Here is a 20,436-nt window from a genome sequence, read left to right on the forward strand (position 1 = left end):
GGGAACACTGTAAGACCTCCCCGGGATATTTTATAAGTCTTCCCAGCCCACTTACCCTGCTTTGCAGAGCGTGGAAGAGGGGATCTAGATGGAGATTCTTGGGGGGAGGGGTCCAGAACGTGGTTCCCCAGTTAATGGGTGATGGAATTTGCACAAGAGCTGGGCAAAGGTGAAAGGGCCTGTCCTGCCCCAAATCCCTCATCCCTTTGCTCCGCTTCACTGACCCCTCCACCCCCCTCCCCGCTCCAGGCAGCTAACTTCATCCAAACTCTGACCTCTTACACTCTCTACTTAACTCTGGCCCAGGGCAGCCAAGACAAAGAAGAAAGCGGGGCAGCATGAGCCGATCATCCCCCCATCCCATCCAACTCCAATCCATGGGCCCCCAGGATGCCTTGCCTCCCCTGTCGCCGCCACCACCACCAACGCCTGCTATCCAAAATCCCTCCTCTAACCCTTGGGCCTCTCAGTGTGGGCCTCCTCCCTGGGGCCTCAGCTGTCTTCTGGCTCTGCAGGTAGGAGCAGAGGTGCAGAAGTTGGTGCTGGCTGAAGGGATAGCCGGGGGGAATAGGCGTGGCATGAGAAACCCTCTGGAAATAGCTATTTCCACCCCTTTTCTGAAGACCGCCCTTCCCATTCCTCCCCCTGCAGCATATCTTGGTCCTGGCTTCTCTGCTCTGTGCCTCCCACCTGCTCCTGCTTCAAAGTCTCCCTCCAGGAGAACTTTCGTACTCCCCTGCGCAGCTCTTGGCCTCCAGCCTCTTTTCATGTGGTGTGTCTACCACCCTGCAAATTTGGATAGGCAGCAGGTGAGGGGAACTCCTTGGAGAGAAGGGGGCGGGTCCTGTGTGTGTGTGTGTGTGTGTGTGTGTAGATGTGTGTGTACTTGTGCGAGTGTAGGAGAGGCCTGAGGACTGCTTTTGGCTGCCACGTTTCCAGACCTGCCAGGGTTGCTGTTCCTACAGGCTCCCTCTTGTCCAGGCTCCATCCTTAGAGTTCCTTGTCCCTGCTCTGGTGCTGACCAGCCAGAAGCTACCTCTGGCCATCCAGACACCTGGAAACTGTGAGCACAAAGCAAGGGCAGGGGATGAGGGTGGAGTGGGGTGCCAATCTGAGCCTCCAGGCATAGGTGGGTTCAGGATGGAGAGCGGGCAGTGATGGGAACTGCTAGGCTTTGGGGTCTTGGAGCTGTGCCGAGCACGAGGTAGGACTGTAGAACACTGGGGTTCTGTCCCACTTACCTCTCTCCTCTCCACACCCCCACTTTTCCCAGCCTCCCTTGTGCTGCGCCTGTGTGGGGGGCCTGGCTGCCATGGCCCGGGGCTCTGGAACACTTCTCTCAGAGAGGTGAGTGCCTGGGGGTAGGGAGCAGGAGGGCTGCAGGTGGTGCCAGGTTGGAGGAGGTTCCTGTTTCCAGATGGTGGGGACTGAGATGGTCTGGGGGAAGGATCTGGGGCAGGGACCCACCCCTGGAATTCAGAATTCATTAAGAAGTCCAGGGTGACACCAGAAAGGATGAATACCTACCATTTACATCAACGTGGATGGAACTCGAGCGGATTATGCTAAGTGAAATAAGTCAAGCAGAGAAAGACAATTATCATAAGATTTCACTCATATGTGGACTATAAGAAATAGTGCAGAGGACCATAGGGGAAGGGAGGGAAAACCGATAGGAGGAAATCAGAGAGGGAGACGAACTATGAGGACTCTTGACTCTGGGAAACAAACTGAGGGTTGGAGGAGGGGTGGTGGGTGGGGGGATGGGGTAACTGGGTGATGGGCATTAAGGAGGGCACGTGATGTGATGAGCACTGGGTGTTATACGCAACTAATGAATCACTGAACAGTATATCAAAAACTAACGATGTACTATATGTTGGCTAATTGAATTTAAATTTTAAAAATAGAAGAAGAAGAAGTCCAGGCTAAAGGTCAACTCCACTGAGCAGAACGCTTCCTCTTTGTCCTTTTCTTGGCTCCTCCAGGTGTCCGGGGCTGTGGTGGTATCCGGGCTGCTGCAGGGCACCCTGGGGCTGTTGGGGGGTCCTGGCTACTTGTTCTCCCACTGTGGGCCCCTGGTGCTGGCCCCCAGCCTGGTGGTGGCAGGGTTCTCTGCCCACAGGGAGGTGGCCCTCTTCTGCTCTACTCACTGGGGCCTGGCCTTGCTGTACGTAAGTCCTGAGAGGCGTGGGGTGGTAACCAGTGGGTTGTGGGGCCCTGGGCGAGGGCAGAGCAGCTGGCCCTACTCAACTCAGCAGCCATCTGAGCAGGGCCGATCCTTTGTGGATTTGGAATCCAGGATTTTTGCTGGATTCATTTGCTGGCTTTGCACTGTCTCTCGCTGACCCCTCCCCTCCCCCCACCAAGGTATCCTCTTTCCTCTCTTCTCTGGGACCCCTTTTAGGGAATTCTGCCACTCCTACCTCCATTAACCCCCACAGGATGCCTGCTTCCTCTTGCTCCTAAAGCTCCTTCTCTCTCCTAGGCTTATCTTGCTCATGGTGGTCTGTTCTCAGCACCTGGGCTCCTGCCAGTTACGTCCCTGCCCCTGGAGGCCAGCTTCAAACTCTTTTCCTCACATTCCCGTTCCTGTCTTCCGGCTCCTCTCGGTATGTTGGGGTCTGGGCAGGGCAGTTGAGGGGAGGAGGACTGGCATAGAATGTTTGCTCAGCCTGCTACCTTTTGGCTTCTGTCTACCCCTCAAAGCCTGGCTTGGAAGGTTCTGGGGAAGGGGTTCTTTCCTGCCTCAGTCTTGCCCCTCAGGTGCTGATGCCAGTGGCCTGTGTGTGGATCATCTCTGCCCTTCTGGGTCTGCGCATCATCTCCCCAGAGCTGTCTACCTCCCCTGACGTGCCGTGGGTCTGGCTACCTCACCCAGGTAGGTTTGCTCTTCGTCTCCCATCCTCTGACTCAAATAAAGGGTCTATTTCTTTGGACTCAAGATTGAGTGAATTTTATTTCTGAGTTAAGTCCTGTGTTTTCTCAAAACACACAGGGAAGAGGAGTTGCCAGTCTGAGGGGCAGTGCCGGCCCCTCATCACAGGTGTTTTATTGAGTGTTAAGAGACATCTGCAAGCCCATCACTCCCCGTTGATACTCCTTACCCAATTTATGCCTTTGTGCCCCCTCCTCCCACAGGCATTTGAGTTGGTGACCTAGGTATAAAAATTGCTTTTGAGGCACTGTGTACAAAAGTTGTTCATTTGTCAGTTTAGTAAAGGTCTGTTGAGTGCCGATTTTGTGCTGGGCACATGATAGGGGACATGGTGATAAATATGACAGACACAGTACCTATAATCATGAAGCTATATCTGCTGGGGAATGCAAATACTAATTAAATAGTCACCCAAGTAAACATGAAATTGCATGTGGTAAGTGTAACAATGGGGAGGTACATTGTGTAATGACAGCTTAAAATGGAGAATCTGACTTTATCAGAGAGATCCGGAAAAGTATTCTTAAGGAAGTGATCTTTAAGCTGAGATGTGAGAGATGAGTGGGAGCTAACAGGGTAAAGGCAAGGGAGAAGAGCATTCTAGGTAGGGAGAACAGCACATGCAAAGGCCCTGTGGTAGCCAGCCACACAGCAAGTACAAGGGCCTGAAACAAGGCCAGGGTATCTGGAGTGAAGGGAGTGAAGCAGAGTGTGGTGAGAGATGAAGCCTTGTAGACCATGGTAAAGGGATGAGTCTTTATCCTGAGTTTGTTGGTTTTATCCCAAGACATTATCTTCAAAGACAATGGGCTCTCCAGGATTCTTATGGCACAGAACTTTGGAGGCAGGGGGATGCTCCAGACTGGAGTCTGGCCCCAAGGTGGCTCTTTCTCCCTCCCCAGCTGAGTGGGACTGGCCCTTGCTGACACCCAGGGCTCTGGCTGCTGGCATCTCCATGGCTTTGGCAGCCTCCACCAGCTCCCTGGGCTGCTATGCCCTGTGCGGCCGGCTGCTGCAATTGCCGTCCCCACCTCCACACGCCTGCAGTCGAGGGCTGAGCCTGGAGGGCCTGGGCAGCGTGCTGGCCGGGCTGTTGGGGAGCCCTATGGGCACTGCATCTAGCTTCCCCAATGTGGGCACAGTGAGTCTTATCCAGGTATGTGGATGAGGGTGGGGTGGGGGAGCTGGGAGAGGGGAGGAAACTCACACTGACTGGTGGCCATCTGTGTCCAGCATTCTGTCAGGCACTCCACATCAACGATCTCATTTAGGGAGGTGCCTAGAAGCGGTAAGGGGCTAGGAGTGGGAAGAAGACACTAAGTCACCACTAAATTCCTTCTATGCCTCAGGCACTGTACCTGGGCTGGGGATCCAGTGAGATCATGTCATATAAAGTCCCTGCTCTCCTGGACACTTCAGAGAGGGAGAGGCAGACAATTTAAGGAACAAAGTAAGATAGGGATACCTGGGTGGCTCAGTTGGTTAAGCGTCTGCCTTCAGCTCAGGTCATGGACCCAGGGTCCTGGTATCGAGTCCAGCATCAGGCTCCCTGCTCAGCAGGGAGTCTGCTTCTCCCTCTGCCTGCCACTCCCCCTGCTTGTGCTCTCTCTCTCTCTCTCTCTGACAAATAAATAAATAAAATCTTTTTTTTAAAAAAGGAAAAAGGTAAGATAATTTCAGAGTGATAAGTGCTATCGAGAAAACAAAGTAGGTAAAAATTAAAAATAAAATCTTTAAAAAAGAAAAAGAAAACAAAGCAGGGTAGTAGTGGGACAGTGGTTGAGAAAAGGAGGAGCCTTAGAGGTGGTATATGTACACAATGGAATACTTTGCAGCCATCAAAAGGAATGAGGTCTTGCCATTTGCAATGATGTGGTTGGAACTGAAGGGTGTTATGCTGAATGAAATAAGTCAATCAGAGAAAGAAAGACATGTATCATATGACCTCACTGATATGAGGAATTCTTAATCTCAGGAAACAAACTGAGTGTTGCTGAGTGGTGGGGGGTGGGAGGGATGGGGTGGCTGGGTGATAGACATTGGGAAGGGTATGTGCTATGGTGAGCGCCGTGAATTGTGCAAGGCTATAGAATCACAGATCTGTACCTCCGAAACAAATAATGCCATATATGTTAAGAAAAAAAAAAAAAAGAAGAAGAAGATAGCAGGAGGGGAAGAATGAAGGGGAGTAAATCGGAGGGGGAGAAAAACCATGAGAGACAATGGACTCTGAGAAACAAACTGAGGGTTCTAGAGGGGAGGGGGTGGGGGGATGGGTTAGCCTGGTGATGGGTATTAAAGAGGGCACATTCTGCATGGAGCACTGGGTGTTATGCACAAACAATGACTCATGGAACACTACATCAAAAACTAATGATGTAATGTATGGTGATTAACATAACAATAAAAAATTTAAAGAAAAAAGCCAAAAAAAAAAAAAAAGAAAAGGAGGAGCCTTCAGGTAGCGTGCTTCTTGGAAGGGTCACATTTGAGTTGGGATCCAAATGATGAGAGGCAAAATCCTTGGAGCTTTGAAGAGGTGGCTATGTTTTCTAGCATCTCTTCTCCACCTAGGCTGGCTCTCGGAGAGTGGTGCACCTGGTGGGGCTGCTCTGCATAGGGCTTGGGCTCTCCCCAAGGCTGGCCCAGCTCCTCACCGCCATCCCGCTGCCTGTGTTTGGTGAGTGGACGTATCAGCAGGGCTGGTATTGAACTAGCACTCCCCCCTGCCCCCCAGGATGGCCCGACTGGTTGCTTGTGGCTGGAACCCTCTCTTTCTGAACAGACCCCTGACATATGGCGAGCTGTGTGTGTCAGCTGCCCTCATTTTCCCCAGCCCAACATCTTGACCTCTTGACCGGGCTTCTGGCGTAATTGGAGAATGAGTCTTTTAGTTGTCTGTCTTCATCACAACCTGCCCCACCCTGCAATCCTCCCTCCTACGCCAGCCCTTCCCAACCCCCTTGATTGCTTCCCTACGAGACAGGTGGGGTGCTTGGGGTGACCCAGGCCGTGGTTCTGTCTACTGGATTCTCCAGCTTCCACCTGGCTGACATTGACTCTGGGCGGAATGTCTTCATTGTTGGCTTCTCCATCTTCATGGCTCTGCTGTTGCCAAGATGGCTTCGGGAAGCCCCAGTCCTGCTGACCACAGGTGGGAGGAGGAGGAGGGATGGAAAGAGGAATTGGACAGACCTGGGAAAACAAGAACTGGAGGCTTGGGGCTCTCTGGACTCCAGGTCCCACACCCTTTTCTGGGCTTTGGTGTAAATAGTTCAGCCATTTTTTAAAAATTTTTTATTATTATGTTAATCACCACACATTACATCATTAGTTCTTGACGTAGTGTTCCATGAGTCATTGTTTGTGCATAACACCCAGTGCTCCATGCAGAACATGCCCTCTTTAATACCCATCACCAGGCTAACCCATCCCCCCACCCCCTCCCCTCTAGAAACCCCAGTTTGTTTTTCAGAGTCCATCGTCTCTCATGGTTCGTCTCCCCCTCCGACTTACTCCCCTTCATTCTTCCCCTCCTACTATCTTCTTCTTTTTCTTTTTTTTTTTTTAACATATGTTGCATTATTTGTTTCAGAAGTACAGATCTGTGATTCAACAGTCTTGCACAATTCACGGTGCTCACCATAGCACATACCCTCCCCAATGTCTATCACCCAGCCACCCCATCCCTCCCACCCCCCATCCCTCCAGAAACACTCAGTTTGTTTCCTGAGATTAAGAATTCCTCATATCAGTGAGGTCATATGATACATGTCTTTCTCTGACTGACTTATTTCGCTCAGCATAACACCCTCCAGTTCCATCCACGTCGTTGCAAATGGCAAGATCTCATTCCTTTTGATGTCAGCCATTTGTTTAACAAATATTTATTGAGCACCAGTCTAGCCTCTTGGGATACAGAGGTGCCTCCAGGTGTTACAGTCCAGTAAAATAAATAAGATATGTACAAACGTAATAGCAAAGGTTCAGGTAAGGAGTGCTGGTGGTGAGAGAGAGTTTCTGTTTGAGATGATCCAAGTTAAGTTTTATGGAGAAAGTAACATTGAGCTGGTTCGAAGGATGGCAAGATTTGAACATATTTAGTGAGAGTAAGTGCATTTCCGGTGGGGGAACCATCAGAAACCACGACCTAGATGTAGGAAGTAATAGGGTATTTCCGGGGAGGAGCAAAGACCTTAGTTTGTTAGTGCAGCCTAGCTAATAGCAGTGGCACTCAACTGAGGAGGATTTTGCCCCACAGGGAATATCCAGAGACATTTTTGGTTGTTACAAACAGAAGAGGGGATTGTTAGTAGCATTTAGTGGGTACAGGGAATGCTGCTAAATATCCTACAATGCACAGATCAGGCCCCCTCAAACAAAGAATTATCTGGTCGAAAATGTCAGTAGTACTGAGGTTGAGAAAACCAGGCTAGAGCATAGAAGGTAAGAGGTTGGGAAGTAAGGGGCGCCTGCGTGACTCAGTCGGTTAAGTGTCTGCCTTTGGCTCAGGTCATGCCTTTGGGATGGAGCCCCACATTGGTCTCCCTGCTCAGCGGAGTTTGTTTCTTCCCCTCCCTCTGCCCCTCTGCCTGCTTGTGCACACTCCCTCTCTCTCCAATAAATAAAATCTTAAAAAAAAAAAAGTGGGAAGTAAGGTTGGGGTTTGCTTTTATTTTTTATTTTTTTAAAAGATTTTATTTATTTAACAGAGAGAGACAGCGAGAGAGGGAACAGAAGCAGGGGGAGTGGGAGAGGGAGAAGCAGGCTTCCTGCTGAGCAGGGAGCCCGACGCGGGGCTTGATCCTAGGACCCTGGGATCATGACCTGAGCCGAAGGCAGACGCTTAGCGACTGAGCCACCCAGGCGCCCCTGGTTTGCTTTTTTATTTATTTTAAAGATTTATCTATTTTTATTTTAAAGAGAGAGGGTGCTAGTGGGGGGAGGGGCAGAGAGAGAAGGAGAGAGAGAGGGATTCCTCAAGCAGACTCCCCACTGAGCAGGGAGCCTGATGCGGGCTTGATCCCCGGACCCTGAGATCATGACCTGAGCCGAAACCAAGAGTCAGCCGCTTAACCAACTGAGCCACCCAGTCACCCCATGGTTGGGGCTTTTAATACCAAACTTTACAGAGCCTGCAACCACCAAAACATATCTGGAGGGCATGTGGATACTCAGAAGACAGGATGATGGGCTGGGATCTTGTGGAAAGGGCCTGGGTAGTGGAAATAGAGAGTAGGGGGACAAAGATGGGGGAAGATGGGGTAACAGTTCAGAAAGATCTGTCCTTAGCCCAAGACTTAGATTTAGGCATAGAAATATAAGACTCATTGACCCTGCACAGGATCAGAGTTCCCCTCCTGCCTGGCCCCAACTCTCTGTAGGTTGGAGCCCCTTAGATGTGTTACTGCGCTCGCTGCTCACAGAGCCCATCTTCCTGGCAGGACTCTTGGGCTTCCTCTTAGAGAACACCATTCCTGGTAAGTTGAGGCCAGGCCCCAGCACAGTGGGGAGTAGCCAGGTGCTACTCACTCCCTGGGTGGGGCAATGACCTGACCAACCTTTCTTTTGCAGGCACAAGGCTTGAGCGAGGCCTAGGTCAAGGGCTGCCATCTCCTTTCGCTGCCCAAGAGGGTCGGCTGCCTCAGAAGTTCAGGGAGAAGGCTGCCAAAGAGTATGAACTTCCTTTCCCCATCCATAACTTGCGTCCCTACATCCCTCAGCCCCTCCGTTGCCTCTGCCCACTGCCTGAAGACCCTGGGAATGAGGAAGGAGGGCCCTCTGAGCCAGGAGAGACAGCCGACTTGTTGCCTGGCTTTGGGGAGCAGTGTCCTGAGTCTAGAAGAGAACTTGGGTCCCAGTGATTACCAGGACTCCTACTCCTGCCCTGGTTAGTTTACCCTATCTCCCAGCTTGCTGGAGAGTGAGCTCCCGGGTTCTAATTTCTCCTAGGAAGAAGGTGTGTGTGTGTGTGTGTGTGTGTGTGTGTGTGTGTGTGTGTGTGTATTTCTCCTAGGAAGAAGGTGTGTGTGTGTGTGTGTGTGTGTGTGTGTGTGTGTGTGTGAGAAATGGGCCCACCTAATGGTCTCATTTCCCGATGGGTGTGTTGCCTTTCCTTCTCTTAATTAGGCCTAACTGTTCCAGGCAGGGGCCATGGTTTAGTGGGCAATGATTGAATGAATGAGATTCTGCATGTGAACTATCTATGGTCAAACCCCAGTATTTACTTAACAAATATTTATTGAAGGCCTCCCACGTGCAAGGTTCTGGAACTACAGTTATGGATAAGACAGGATCCCTACCCTCTTAAGGCACCTACCATTTAAAAAGACCTATGTAATTACTAACTAAAATCTAAGGCAAAAGGCAGTCTATAATAAAGATTAAAACAATGCTATGGGAGCAAAAAGGAAGAAACGATTAATTCTGATTGTGGACAGTGGCAAACAAAGGCTATATGAAAGCAGTAGCACCAAGGCTGGCCTTGACAAGTGGAAAGCAGATGGGGAGAATATTTCAAGCTCAGGTATCCAGCTGGAGCAAAACCATAAATTGTGCAAAGCAGAAAATGAGCTGAGGGATTTCAAGTTTCTCCATGGTGATGGAGCATAAATATGGGGCTAAATGGAAGGAGAAATGAGACAGGAGAAAGGATGAGGTGAGACCATGGGATTTATGCATGGAAGGATCCTCTCTGAAACAATTTGAGTGCTGGTGAGGACCAGAGAGATTAGTGAGGTTCAACCTCCTCATTTCATTTATTTATTTTTAAAGATTTTACCTATTTATTTGGGGGGGAGGGGCAGAGGGAGAGGGAGAAGCAGACTCCCTGCTGAGCAAGGAGCCCCACCACGGGGCTGCATTCTAGGACCCTGAGATCATGACGTGAGCTGAAGGCAGCCGCTTAGCCGACCGAAGTAGGCAGGCGCCCCTCACTTTATTTAAAACAAAACAAAACAAGTGGTTGGACAGGTAGGGGAGGGAAGTGATCCAAGTTTACTGGCAAGTCCAAATCCAGAGACCCCCTCTCCCGCACCTCCTCTGGCATTCTTTCTACTCCGCCAGCGCGACTCCGAGGGGCGCCACCACCACCCCATCTCCCTAGCAGCGGATCGCCCAGCCCTCTTCCCGCTCCCCTGGGCGCGGGGGGCCCCCCAGCTCTGAGTGCTCCTTCCAACAGCTCTGAGGGCCCAGATGCCCCGCCCACGTCGGGCCTGGGCTCCGCCCCTCTGTCCCGAAAGGCCTCTACTCTAGGCCTTTCGGTTTGCGCGGGCCGGCCCGCTGCGGGGAGGGGCGGGAGCTCTGGCGGCCGCTCACGGTAGGTGGCGTGGGGTTCGAATCGGGGCCGGGACCCGGGCCGGGGCCGGGCGGCGAGGGGCCGCGGGGACCCTGCGGGCGAGCGGGCACCAGCGCTCGGCCCCGGAGCTCCGGCAGGCCTCCGGGGGTGGGCGGGGCGCGTGCGCCACGCGTGCGCAGCCCGCCTTCCGACGGCGAGGCGGGCCCTGTGAGGCTACTCCTTGGCGGACTCCTTGGTGCTACAAAGCAGCAGGTGGTCGGCTTTGCTAACCCCGAGGGGTCCGGAGCTGCGTCTCGGTGCGGCCGGTGCTGTCGAAGCCTGACGGCGGAGGCCCTCGCAGTGAGGGCGGGTGGAAGCTACGCCAGGCGGGGCTCCTGGGGTGGGGCTGTGGTTAGGCGAGCGAGGGTTGGTCCCCACCAGAGGGACGGGGCGTGGCCCAGCCCGGACGGTCGCTGGGGCCTTGCTGCCCTCTGCAGGACGACGGGGGAACTGCGCCGAGAGAGGAGTTCGGCCGAGGGGCGGGACTCCGTGCAGACCCGGGTTCTCGGGCGACCTCCTGTTGGCCCTCGGCGCTTCCCCGCTTCATTCAAGAATAATAAACGGGTGAATCTAGTTAATGTGACGGTTAAAGGCGGCCTTGAAGGGGGGAAAAATGAGATACAGAGGCCTTGGACTCAACAGGACGCCTTTGGTGGGAGCAGCCAACACCAGGTCTGGTGCTGAATGTTTCAGATCTTCCTATGGGGCCCGTTGATCCTGAGCACATTTTAAATCCCTCTCCCGCCCCCCAGACAGGACAAAAAACAGCCATACAGTTTGAAGGTTTTGAGCTCCCAGGCTTTCCAAAGTGACGAGCCAAGATAACCCAATTTAGGGCACTCTTACAGGACGCACTGCCGAGTGCCTACACTGGCGACTTCCCTTGTTCCCTTGCATTTGTGACCTTTGGCAATGTGGAACTCGAGTGAGGGCTAGCTTAATCATTCCAAGATCTCCCCGTGGGAGCAGCTCATGGGAAGCGACTGACGTCCCATCCCCCAAACGCAAGGTTTTGAGGCTGCCGCAAATAAAAATCGCAATATATATTTACGTTTTATCCGACTATTGACTACACAATTTTGTTACAAGGCCACACTTCAAAAGTTAGGTTATGGTTGGAAGAATGACGGCTTGGACCGTGATGGAAATGACTGGAGGAACAGAACCATGTTAATCATGTGAAGGAAATCCAAGGAATTTCATTATCTTCTTTATGTTCTAAGGTGCTTCCCTCACCTCACTTTGTATTTATAGACTGAAATAATGAAGGAAATAGTATCACTCCCTCCCTCCCCCACAGGAAAAATGATCAAACTTCCTGTAAAGTAGCTTTAGTTACTGAACATCTACTAGGTTAAGACTACAAATTTCGTTGTTGAACGAGAAAAGTTGGTTCCCAGGAGTTCCAGGAGGTATAGCAGGGCATGATGTCATTGATGGCTGTACCTTGGGTTAGGGATATATAGGGGAAGAGCGAAGCGGAAGTTAATTAATTGTTTCTATCTCTGTGAAATGCTGTGCCTTGTGTTTATGACGTCTTAGTCATCTAGGTTCCTGAAATGGGATTTGGGGCTTCTTTGTTTGCTTCTGGACATAGAATTTGTTAGCTCTTTATTTGTGTGTCATTGATCCCTTTGAGAGTTTGACACAGCTGTGGACCTCTTCCTCCCGAATGGCTATCTGCACGTATGCACAGATTTTGTCTATAATTCCAGAGGATTCATCTGCATAGACTCTAGATTAAGAATTCCTGTCTTTGGGAATGTATATATCTATGTTCATATAAATATTTATATATGAAAATCTGAGATCTTCTAGTTTTGTTTCTAGATAATGATCAAATAATTTGAATTTCCTGCTCATGACACTTATGACTTACGATGTTTTATAAGACAAGAACTATTCCTTCTCTTCTAGAAGTTCTGGGAAAGGGTAACATTGGCATATTTATTAGGAATGTGATAAAGATACAACAAGAATGGTTTAGGTTTCAGTTATATTGTTAGAAAGCAGAAATAACTGAGACCAATATGCCAAGACTTAAACACTATACAAGAGCGATATTTTATGCCCTTTAGGAACTTAATTTGAAAAAATAAATTAAAATTCTAAATAGATTTTTAGTGGCCAGGAGGTAGTAAGGTCGGTGCCCAGCTGGTTATATGGGAGACAGGGGATGGGCAGGGGTTGTGTGTGTGTGTCGGGGGGGGGGGGGAATGTAAATCCATGCCTTCTGTCTTATTAGGGAGGGGTCCTTCATAAGACTTATTTGCTATGGGACTGTTTGTGTGGTGCCCCTGTCCCCAGGCCTACAGTACCTTGGGGCACTTTCCTAAATCCAGACTCTACTGCAGATGGAGAAGCTGGAGCAAGGCCTGTTGATGCAGCCATGGGCCTGGCTACAACTTGATGAGAACTCTCTCTTGGCCAAGGTGTATATCACCAAGCAGGGGTATGCCTTGCTGGTTTCAGATCTTCAGCAGGTGTGGCATGAACAGGTGGATGCTCGTGTGGTCAGCCAGCGAGCCAAGGTAAGCGTGAAGAGAAGTTCTGCTGCAGGGCGGTAGTGGATATAATTTCTGTCTTAGTGCAGGTCAGGGTACATTTACATCAGCCAGCTTGCTGGCCTGTAGGTTGCCAGGGGAGGTGGAATCAGGTTCAGACAAGTCTAATGAATGTCCTGCCCTTCTACCTAAAGCCCTGGGATCTTTCTCTTTTTTTTAAGATTTTATTGAGAGAGAGAGAGAGAGAGAGAGAACTAGTGGGGGGAGGGGCGGAGGGAGAAGGAGACCCCACTGAGCAGGGAGCCGGACGAGGGAATCCATTCCAGGTCCCTGGGATCATGACCTGAGCCCAAGGCAGATGCTCAACCATCTGAGCCACCCAGGCGCCCCGCTCCCCCGGATCTTTCCATATCGTTGTCTGATGTTAGTTTTTGCACTGCATTTAGTACAAGGTGGGATTGTAAAGGAGGCCAGTCGTTCTCTCGTTTTGTTTTCTTCTTTCCTGTTTCCCCGTTTTTGTCTTCCCTTCCTCTCAAGCCCACTGTCTTCATGTTAGCCAGAGTTCTCCTTTGCTGTAATTTAGGGGGGAGTCCGTTTCCTTTGCGCACCCTTACTCCGCACAACTCCCACTGTCTTTTTAGGAGCTGAACAAGCGCCTGACTGCCCCCCCTGCGGCTTTCCTTTGTCATTTGGATGATCTGCTTCGCCCGTTGTTGAAGGACACAGCTTGCCCCAGCAAAGCTACCTTTGTCTGTGATCATGTGGCCGAGGCACTGATCCTGCGCGTGCGGAGTGAGCTCTCTGGTCTCCCCTTTTATTGGAATTTCCACTGCACCCTAGCCAGCCCTTCCGTGGTGAGTGTGATTCAAATGTGGAGTGGGGCAGGGGAATGCCAGCTGCTTTGAGATGAATCCTTAGGTGCTCTTATTTTTTTGTGGACTCTGTTTGCAACTCTTCTTCAGTTGGAAAACTTTCCTTGACCGGACAGAAAGCAGAACGGATTCTTGGCTGGTACATCCTTTCTTTGCAAAGGGAGCAAAGGCGAAGTTTTGGTTTACCTGCTTTCTTGGGTGTCTTTCTTCATTATTTAATATTTATTAAGCATCTACCGTGGGCTAATTGTTGGGTGTCCAGAATCTAAAGCAATATAGCCTATTCCTGGAGTCCATAATCGAGTGAGAAGACAGACAGGGAACAGGATAAAGTATGATAAATTCTTTGATTGAGGTAAGCTCAGGATGACTGGAGGTCTGAAAAACCTTTTTGAAGAGAGAGGTTTTTTGTTTTTGTTTTTTTTTTAGAGAGGGGGAGAGAGGGGCAGAGGGAGAGAGAGAATCTTAAACAGACTCCACACCCAACAGGGCACCCAACATGGGGCTGGATCTCACAACCCTGAGATCATAACCTGAGCTGAAATCGAGAGTTGGATGCTTAACCAACTGAGCCTACCAGGCGCCCCATTGAAGAGATAGTTTCTGAGCTGAGTTCTGTAGATGAGTAGGAACTCATTGGGAGAAGATCAAGAGGTCATTCTAGGCTAGAGTGCATTTTGAGAGGTGGGGAGATGTATAAGCGTGGGGCCAGTGGGGGAATTTCATGACTGCGGGGATTTGTGGGAAATGAGGTAGGCAGTGACCAGATTTTGAGGAATTCTAATGAGTTTGGATTTTATCCTAAAGGCAACAGGGATTCACTAAAAAACTTTAAGCAGGCGTTTAGCATGATCCAATTCGTAGTTTATCAAGAGCAGTCTGGCAACAGGGTAGAGCATGTACCAGCATTAGGTACGTGCCTTTCTGAACATTTCTTGTCACTGAATCCTCACGACTGTCCTGCAAGATAAGTAGTATTGTTCCCTGTTTTCAGAGTAGGAAGCTGAAATCGAAGGCAATTTGTCCAAAGTCCTGCGACTTATAAATGAATGAGCGAGAATTTTACTCCCAGTTAGGTCTGATTCGAGAGCCCATTTTCAGGGACTAGGAGGATAATGTTTTCTGCTCACTTAGTAGCTTTCTAGGCCCCTGGAGCTTTTATTAGAAATTAGTTTGAGGGGCGCCTGGGTGGCTTAATCGGTGACGCATCTGCCTTCAGCTCAGGTCATGATCCCAGGGTCCTGGGATCGAGCCCTGCATCAGGCTCCCTGCTCAGCTCCCTGCTTCTACCTCTGCTCTTCCCCCCACCCCCTGCTTCTGCTCTCTCTGATAAATAAATAAATAAATAAAATCTAAAAAAAAAAAAGAAATTAGTTTGAGAATAAACGGTACGAACTTGTTTGCAGGAATTACTGCCACTGGTCCGTTCCACCCTTTTATACAGACAGAGCTTGTTTCAGTCAGTAGCATTAGAGGCCGGGGTCTTCTTTGGGAGGCCTTAAAGGTGTAGGTTTATCAGCCGAAGGGCCTGAAGACATGTGGGCATCATTTCCTATATCCCTTCTCTAGTTTTCCGGAGGTGATGTGATGTTTTGGAATCAACAGGGTGGATGGGAAAAGTGTTTTTTGAGAAACTGTTCTCTGGTGGATTTTTTTTTATTTTAAGATTTATTTATTTCTTTTAGAGAGTGAGAGTGGTGGGGAGAGGCAGAGGGAGAGGGAGAGAGAGTCTCAAGCTCTCTGCTGCACTGAGCGCAGAGCCCAACGACGCGGGGCTTGATGCCAGGACCCTGAGATCATGACCTGAGCTGAAACCAAGGGTCAGAGATACAAACCCTCCCACTGAGGTGCCCTTCTGGTGGATTTTTGATCTGGAACCCAATAAAGCTGGAGAACTACTTCTCATTCATCTCTGAATTTCTAAGGTCCATCAACAGTGTTTAGCAGATAATAGTTTTGATATCTGTTGAGTGTAATTGAGTTTTTTTGTGAAATTTTCCATCCTTCTTTAGTCTACCTCTTTTGTTCAAAACCCTGTAACTTTTTCTAAGTAACACCAGGGGGCACTGTTCCCTCAATAATGCTTGTTCTAGGACCAAAACCTTTGGGCCGCCCCAGGGAGGTCCTAGCAATAGCTGGTCTCACTTTGCATCATACAGCCCTAGAAATTCAGAACAGTGAGACTGATGAGGTAGTTCTCCTAGGGGGCTGATGGGCTCTAATAGTTTTTTTTTTCCCCCAAGATGATAAAGATATAAAGCTCACTTGTATAATGAGCTTATAATTGAAAATAATATATAAAGGGAAAACTAGCCATTCTAGGCAAATTCCTCTAACTGGGCAGCCACAATAAGAAAAGAAGCATCAGTGTTTGGAGTGGAATGAGTCCTGGTTGGCCACGGGGAGAAGTAAACATTGAGCAGTTGGTGAACAATTAGGCTTTAAGATAAAATAAAATACTTATTATTAAAAAAAGAAGAAAGCCAGCCCAGAGAAACCCCTGAGCCTGAGGAGGCTTTACAGGGGGAAAAGTTAGAGCCAGCGGACACTGTCAAGGATGTAGGCGGATACTATTTCAGGCTGGTGTGTGTGTCTGTGAGGTCACACAGTCATAATTTTTGTTTGTTACTCATTCTTGTGATAGTTTTTATTTCATTTTTTTTTCAATGAGTAATTCATGCAAAGAGCAAACATTTCAGATAGCATTGAAGCAGGGTCTAGAGCAGAAAAAAAAGGTCCTTCTACTCCTCTCTCTAGTCCCTCGTTTTCCTTCTTTAAAGCAACTGATACCATCTTCTTGTGCATTCTTAAAGAAAGCTGTATGTAGGTTTGTATATATGTGAGTATGTATATATTTACACAGTCAAATACCTATCTGGGCATATGTATGCCTTTTCACAAATGGCAGCATGCTATCCACACTGTTCAGTAGCTTGCTCTTTTCGCTTAATTACAGAACTTAGAAACCATTCATAGCAATATATTTAGAAGGTCTGCCTTAATATTCATTACTGGCAACTTAGAGCCTTATTTGATGCATATATCAACATGTATTTAATTGGCAAACTACCAGTAAACACCTAAGTTGTTTCCATTCTTTTGTTAGTACATGTAGTGACTATCCTTGCATTTATTTTTCCTAAGTATAAATGTATGAGTAAATTCCTAGCAATGGAATAGCTGAATCAAGGAATATTTGGGGGCGCCTGGCTGGCCCGGTCGGAAGAACATGCGACTCTTGATCTCGGGGTCGTGAATTTGAGCCCCACACTGGGTGTAGAGATTGCTGAAATAAATAAATAAATAAACCTTTTTTTTTTTTTTTGAAAAAAAAAGGACTATTTGTATGTTTAATCTTATTCACATGATGCCAGATTGTCTTCCAGAGAGATTGCACATCTAAACTCCTACCAGTCATGCAGGAGAGTAGGAGAGTTCAGCATGTGGTGGGTTCACGCTAAGTTCTCAAGGCTGTGCGGGATAGCATGGGATAGCTAGAGCCTCGGGTCTCTGCTTTCTACCCCATTTCCACTTCCAGCCAGCTTCCTTTGTCCCTTCGTCCTCCTCACTGTTCTTCCCAGGATCTGATGTAATTCTTTGGTGTTATTGCTGTTACCTTTCTTTTCCTGATGTAATTCTTGATATTCCATATTTTGACTTTCAAATTTGGCCATTTTATAATTTCTAGGAGTCACAGCCAAAGGTTTTTTTGTGGCAGGAAGAGCCCACAGGCTTTGGAGCCGGCAGGACTGATTTGTAACTTAGCTCTACAACTTTGACTATTTGTATTACCTGGGATAAGTCATTGAATTTTTATGAGGCTTGGTGTCATCATCTGTAAAGTGGAGGCACCAGTCCCAACCTTACTGTGGAATCCTGGGAATTAAAGACAAGACCACACATAGTATTACTTAACTTCAGCATTATTGTGAACCTTTGAGAGCAAATACTCCGACTCCCTGATTTTTCCTTGAAAAAGATAAGGACCACAAGAGCGCTTGGGATTAAGCCATTTTCACATCTGGGTGCTCTCATAGCCAGGGCTAGAATCTAGATCTAATTCCCAGTCTGGTTGCCCTTGTCACTATATCCAAACCTGATAAAATTCATCTCGGGATTGGTAACTGCCATTCAACTCTCCTTCCTCTGACTTGTCAACATTTCAATGGGAAATCTGCAGACATTGAGGGATGTTATAAATAGATTTCCTCTGGAAAAGATTGGAAACTCCTGCCTCTATATCCATCACACTTCCTGACCTCCTTAACTGTTGTGAGCTCTTTGGGGGCAGAAGACTTACAGGGTCACAGTATGTGTTAGGTACACAGTAGGTATTTGTTGAATTGACTTGTGAAACTGCAGCTCTTCATATATCATTGTCTTTAAATGAAGGGGTAGGGGTTTTCCTGACCTCCTGAAGTGTTTCAAGCTTTTTCCTTGTAGTGTTTGTGGATTTGCTTTGAAACCCATTACGTCAGCCACATGCCTTGTCCTAATTAACTGATCTAAGTTAGCGTGTTAGTGTGCATCTAACTTTGAAATGAGTTATATCCTAAGGATTCAAAGTAGTGTAACCCAATTCTAGGAAATTATTTGAGAAGTTGAAATATTTACAGATAGTTTTTGTTTTGTTTTGTTTTTGCTATATAGACATTGGAGTCTGATAGATAACTTCCGGTGCCTGGCGTGGCATTACCTTATTTAATTAGACATGGCATTGATTAAAAACTTTCTCAGTATGTTCCATGTGGTTAGATTTACCACCACTCAAAGAGATCGCTGGTAAGGTGGATTCCCAGAGAGAGGCTGGTTGTCACCTTTAGGAATTTCTGTATTTGAGGGCTGTCACCAGAGGGATGGTGATGCTGCTTGGTTACCAACTGCGATTACTTTCAGCTCACCCCTCCAAACACTGACTTGCTTTCATCCGAGGATTTCCCTATTTTTCCTCCTGATCTCCCTCGAACAGGACCAAACCTAACCAAACAATTCCTAGGAAAGAGGGTTGGGTCTGGAGCAGATGAATTTTCCCAAAGCAGAACTTTGGCTGCATTTTGAGCAGTACTTCCTGGAGGCTTAAGTTTATCCTAAGGACCTGAATTGGGTACCAGGACCAGCTTGGGATGTGCTTCATGATGGAAAGAAGTGATGGGTATTTACAGCTATGTTTGATTTTCAGCCTCCTACTCTGCGTCAGTAGCCCTGCATATGTCGGGTCCTGGTGGTGGTACAGAAGCTGCGTGCTCTAACCCTTACCACCACCACCCCCCCGCAATCTCTTCTCTTCTGATCTGTCCTTAGAGAAGCATGGGGCTGGGTAGCCTATGGCCAACGGGCCAATTCTGGCTTGCTGCCGATTTTTCTGAAGTTCTATTGGAAACCCACCACGCTCGTTTATTATATGTTGTCTATGGGCGCTTTCATGGTATAGCAGCAGAGTTGAGTTTTTTGACAGGGCCTGTAGGGACCACAGAGCTGAAAATATTGACTCCTTGGCCCTATGCAGAAAATGTTGCTGACCTCTGATCTAGGGCATTTCTTCTTAGTGTCTCCTTGAGCTCATCTCCTTGGGGCAAGGGAAAGGAACCCGGATAGCATCCACTAGTCACAAAGAGGTTATTGATTCTAGTTATTTTCTTTGGCTAAGGCTTTTTGCTTTTTTCGGCTACTGGACACTTTGTGTGGGTGAATTAAGTGCTTATTCTCCACAGCTATATGTTATTATATGAGGACACCATCCTAGCTGCTCAGCAGCGTGGCAATGCTTGTGTCCTTACCTTATTAAGAGCAAGGTGTGCTGTTGTGGTTTATTCCTTCCTAGGCTGGCCTCTCGGTGACTGGCTGGCTTCTGTCACAGTGACCTCAAACTTTGCTGTCTTCCTGGGAGCCGACTGAAACTCTGGGCTCATTCTGGGCTATCATCAGCCCTGAAATGGTTCTTGATCAGTGTCTGGGTCTAATTTGAGACTGATTCCCAGGCTCTCTACTCTCTGTTGATTTTTGTCTTCTAGTATGCTCCAGCTAGCACACTCTGTTTTAGCCACGCCTACTTTCCTGAAGGCTACTTGGATCTTCTGCTTTTGTCTCTCAGTCTCTGCGGAGAGTTGAAGCAACACTTTTCTCTTATCAGTTCTGTCACATTCTTCTCTTTAAGTCACCACTCCAGGCTGCCTATCCATGTGTTCTCCCCTATTCTCCCCACCCTTTTATGTATGCTACAAAGAAAACCCTTGAACTTATTTCTCCTACCTATTTGATTATTGTATTATTAGAGTCATGCAAATGGGTTGCTTGCTCATGAAACCATAAGTCCCTATGAAAACATTTCTTTTTCAGTATTTTTCTAGTTCCTAATACAGTGGGCAGTACTCTGTGTCTGTTGGCTGATTGATATCTCTTCCATGAAAGGTCTCCCAGCATTTGATTCGTCCTCTCATGGGCATGAGCCTGGCCTTGCAGTGCCAAGTGAGGGAGCTAGCAACCGTGCTTCATATGAAAGATCTAGAGATCCAGGACTACCAGGAGAGTGGGGCTGTGCTGAGCCGAGGTGAGAGGGCATTCTTTGGGGTGTTGGGTAGGGAGTGGTACAGATGGTCAAAGGGCCTCAGAAAAGGGGAGAGACATCTGCATTAGAGGTGTACTTCCCCGAGGAGATGCTGGGTACTGACCATAACTGGAGACTTGATGCCGGGTGACACTTCTCTCTGCCTTGAGGACCTGGCTGGCACCCAAGTGACCAATAGAAGCTATAACCGAGTCCAGCCATGCCCGAGGCAGTGGCAAGGA

The 20,436-nt window shown here is 48.5% G+C and overlaps 2 protein-coding genes across 2 annotated transcripts in view; both read left to right on the plus strand.

Annotated features, from left to right (window-relative positions):
- The first annotated feature begins 338 nt into the window (after positions 1–338).
- On the plus strand, positions 339–12,715 carry SLC23A3 (solute carrier family 23 member 3). The gene is made up of 13 exons (XM_028092171.1): positions 339–515; positions 652–809; positions 966–1,063; positions 1,274–1,347; positions 1,989–2,170; positions 2,489–2,612; positions 2,767–2,881; positions 3,841–4,094; positions 5,513–5,618; positions 5,925–6,092; positions 8,323–8,418; positions 8,513–8,828; positions 12,629–12,715. Exons 1-12 carry the CDS (start codon positions 339–341, stop codon positions 8,800–8,802), a joined length of 1,842 nt encoding a protein of 613 aa, XP_027947972.1. The 3' UTR covers positions 8,803–8,828; positions 12,629–12,715.
- The window catches only part of NHEJ1 (non-homologous end joining factor 1), a 77,102-nt gene continuing 66,816 nt past the window's right edge, over positions 10,151–20,436 (plus strand). The window contains exons 1-4 of the mRNA XM_028092173.2: positions 10,151–10,256; positions 12,629–12,805; positions 13,420–13,632; positions 20,059–20,197. Coding sequence (XP_027947974.1) covers positions 12,629–12,805; positions 13,420–13,632; positions 20,059–20,197 — 529 coding nt within the window. The 5' untranslated portion in view covers positions 10,151–10,256. The remainder of the gene's footprint in view (positions 10,257–12,628; positions 12,806–13,419; positions 13,633–20,058; positions 20,198–20,436) is intronic.

Source organism: Eumetopias jubatus, unplaced genomic scaffold (genome assembly GCF_037043125.1).
Source record: "Eumetopias jubatus isolate StellerSeaLion01/CBP00866 unplaced genomic scaffold, mEumJub1_p1.0 scaffold_3, whole genome shotgun sequence".
NCBI classification, from domain to species: domain Eukaryota; kingdom Metazoa; phylum Chordata; class Mammalia; order Carnivora; family Otariidae; genus Eumetopias; species Eumetopias jubatus.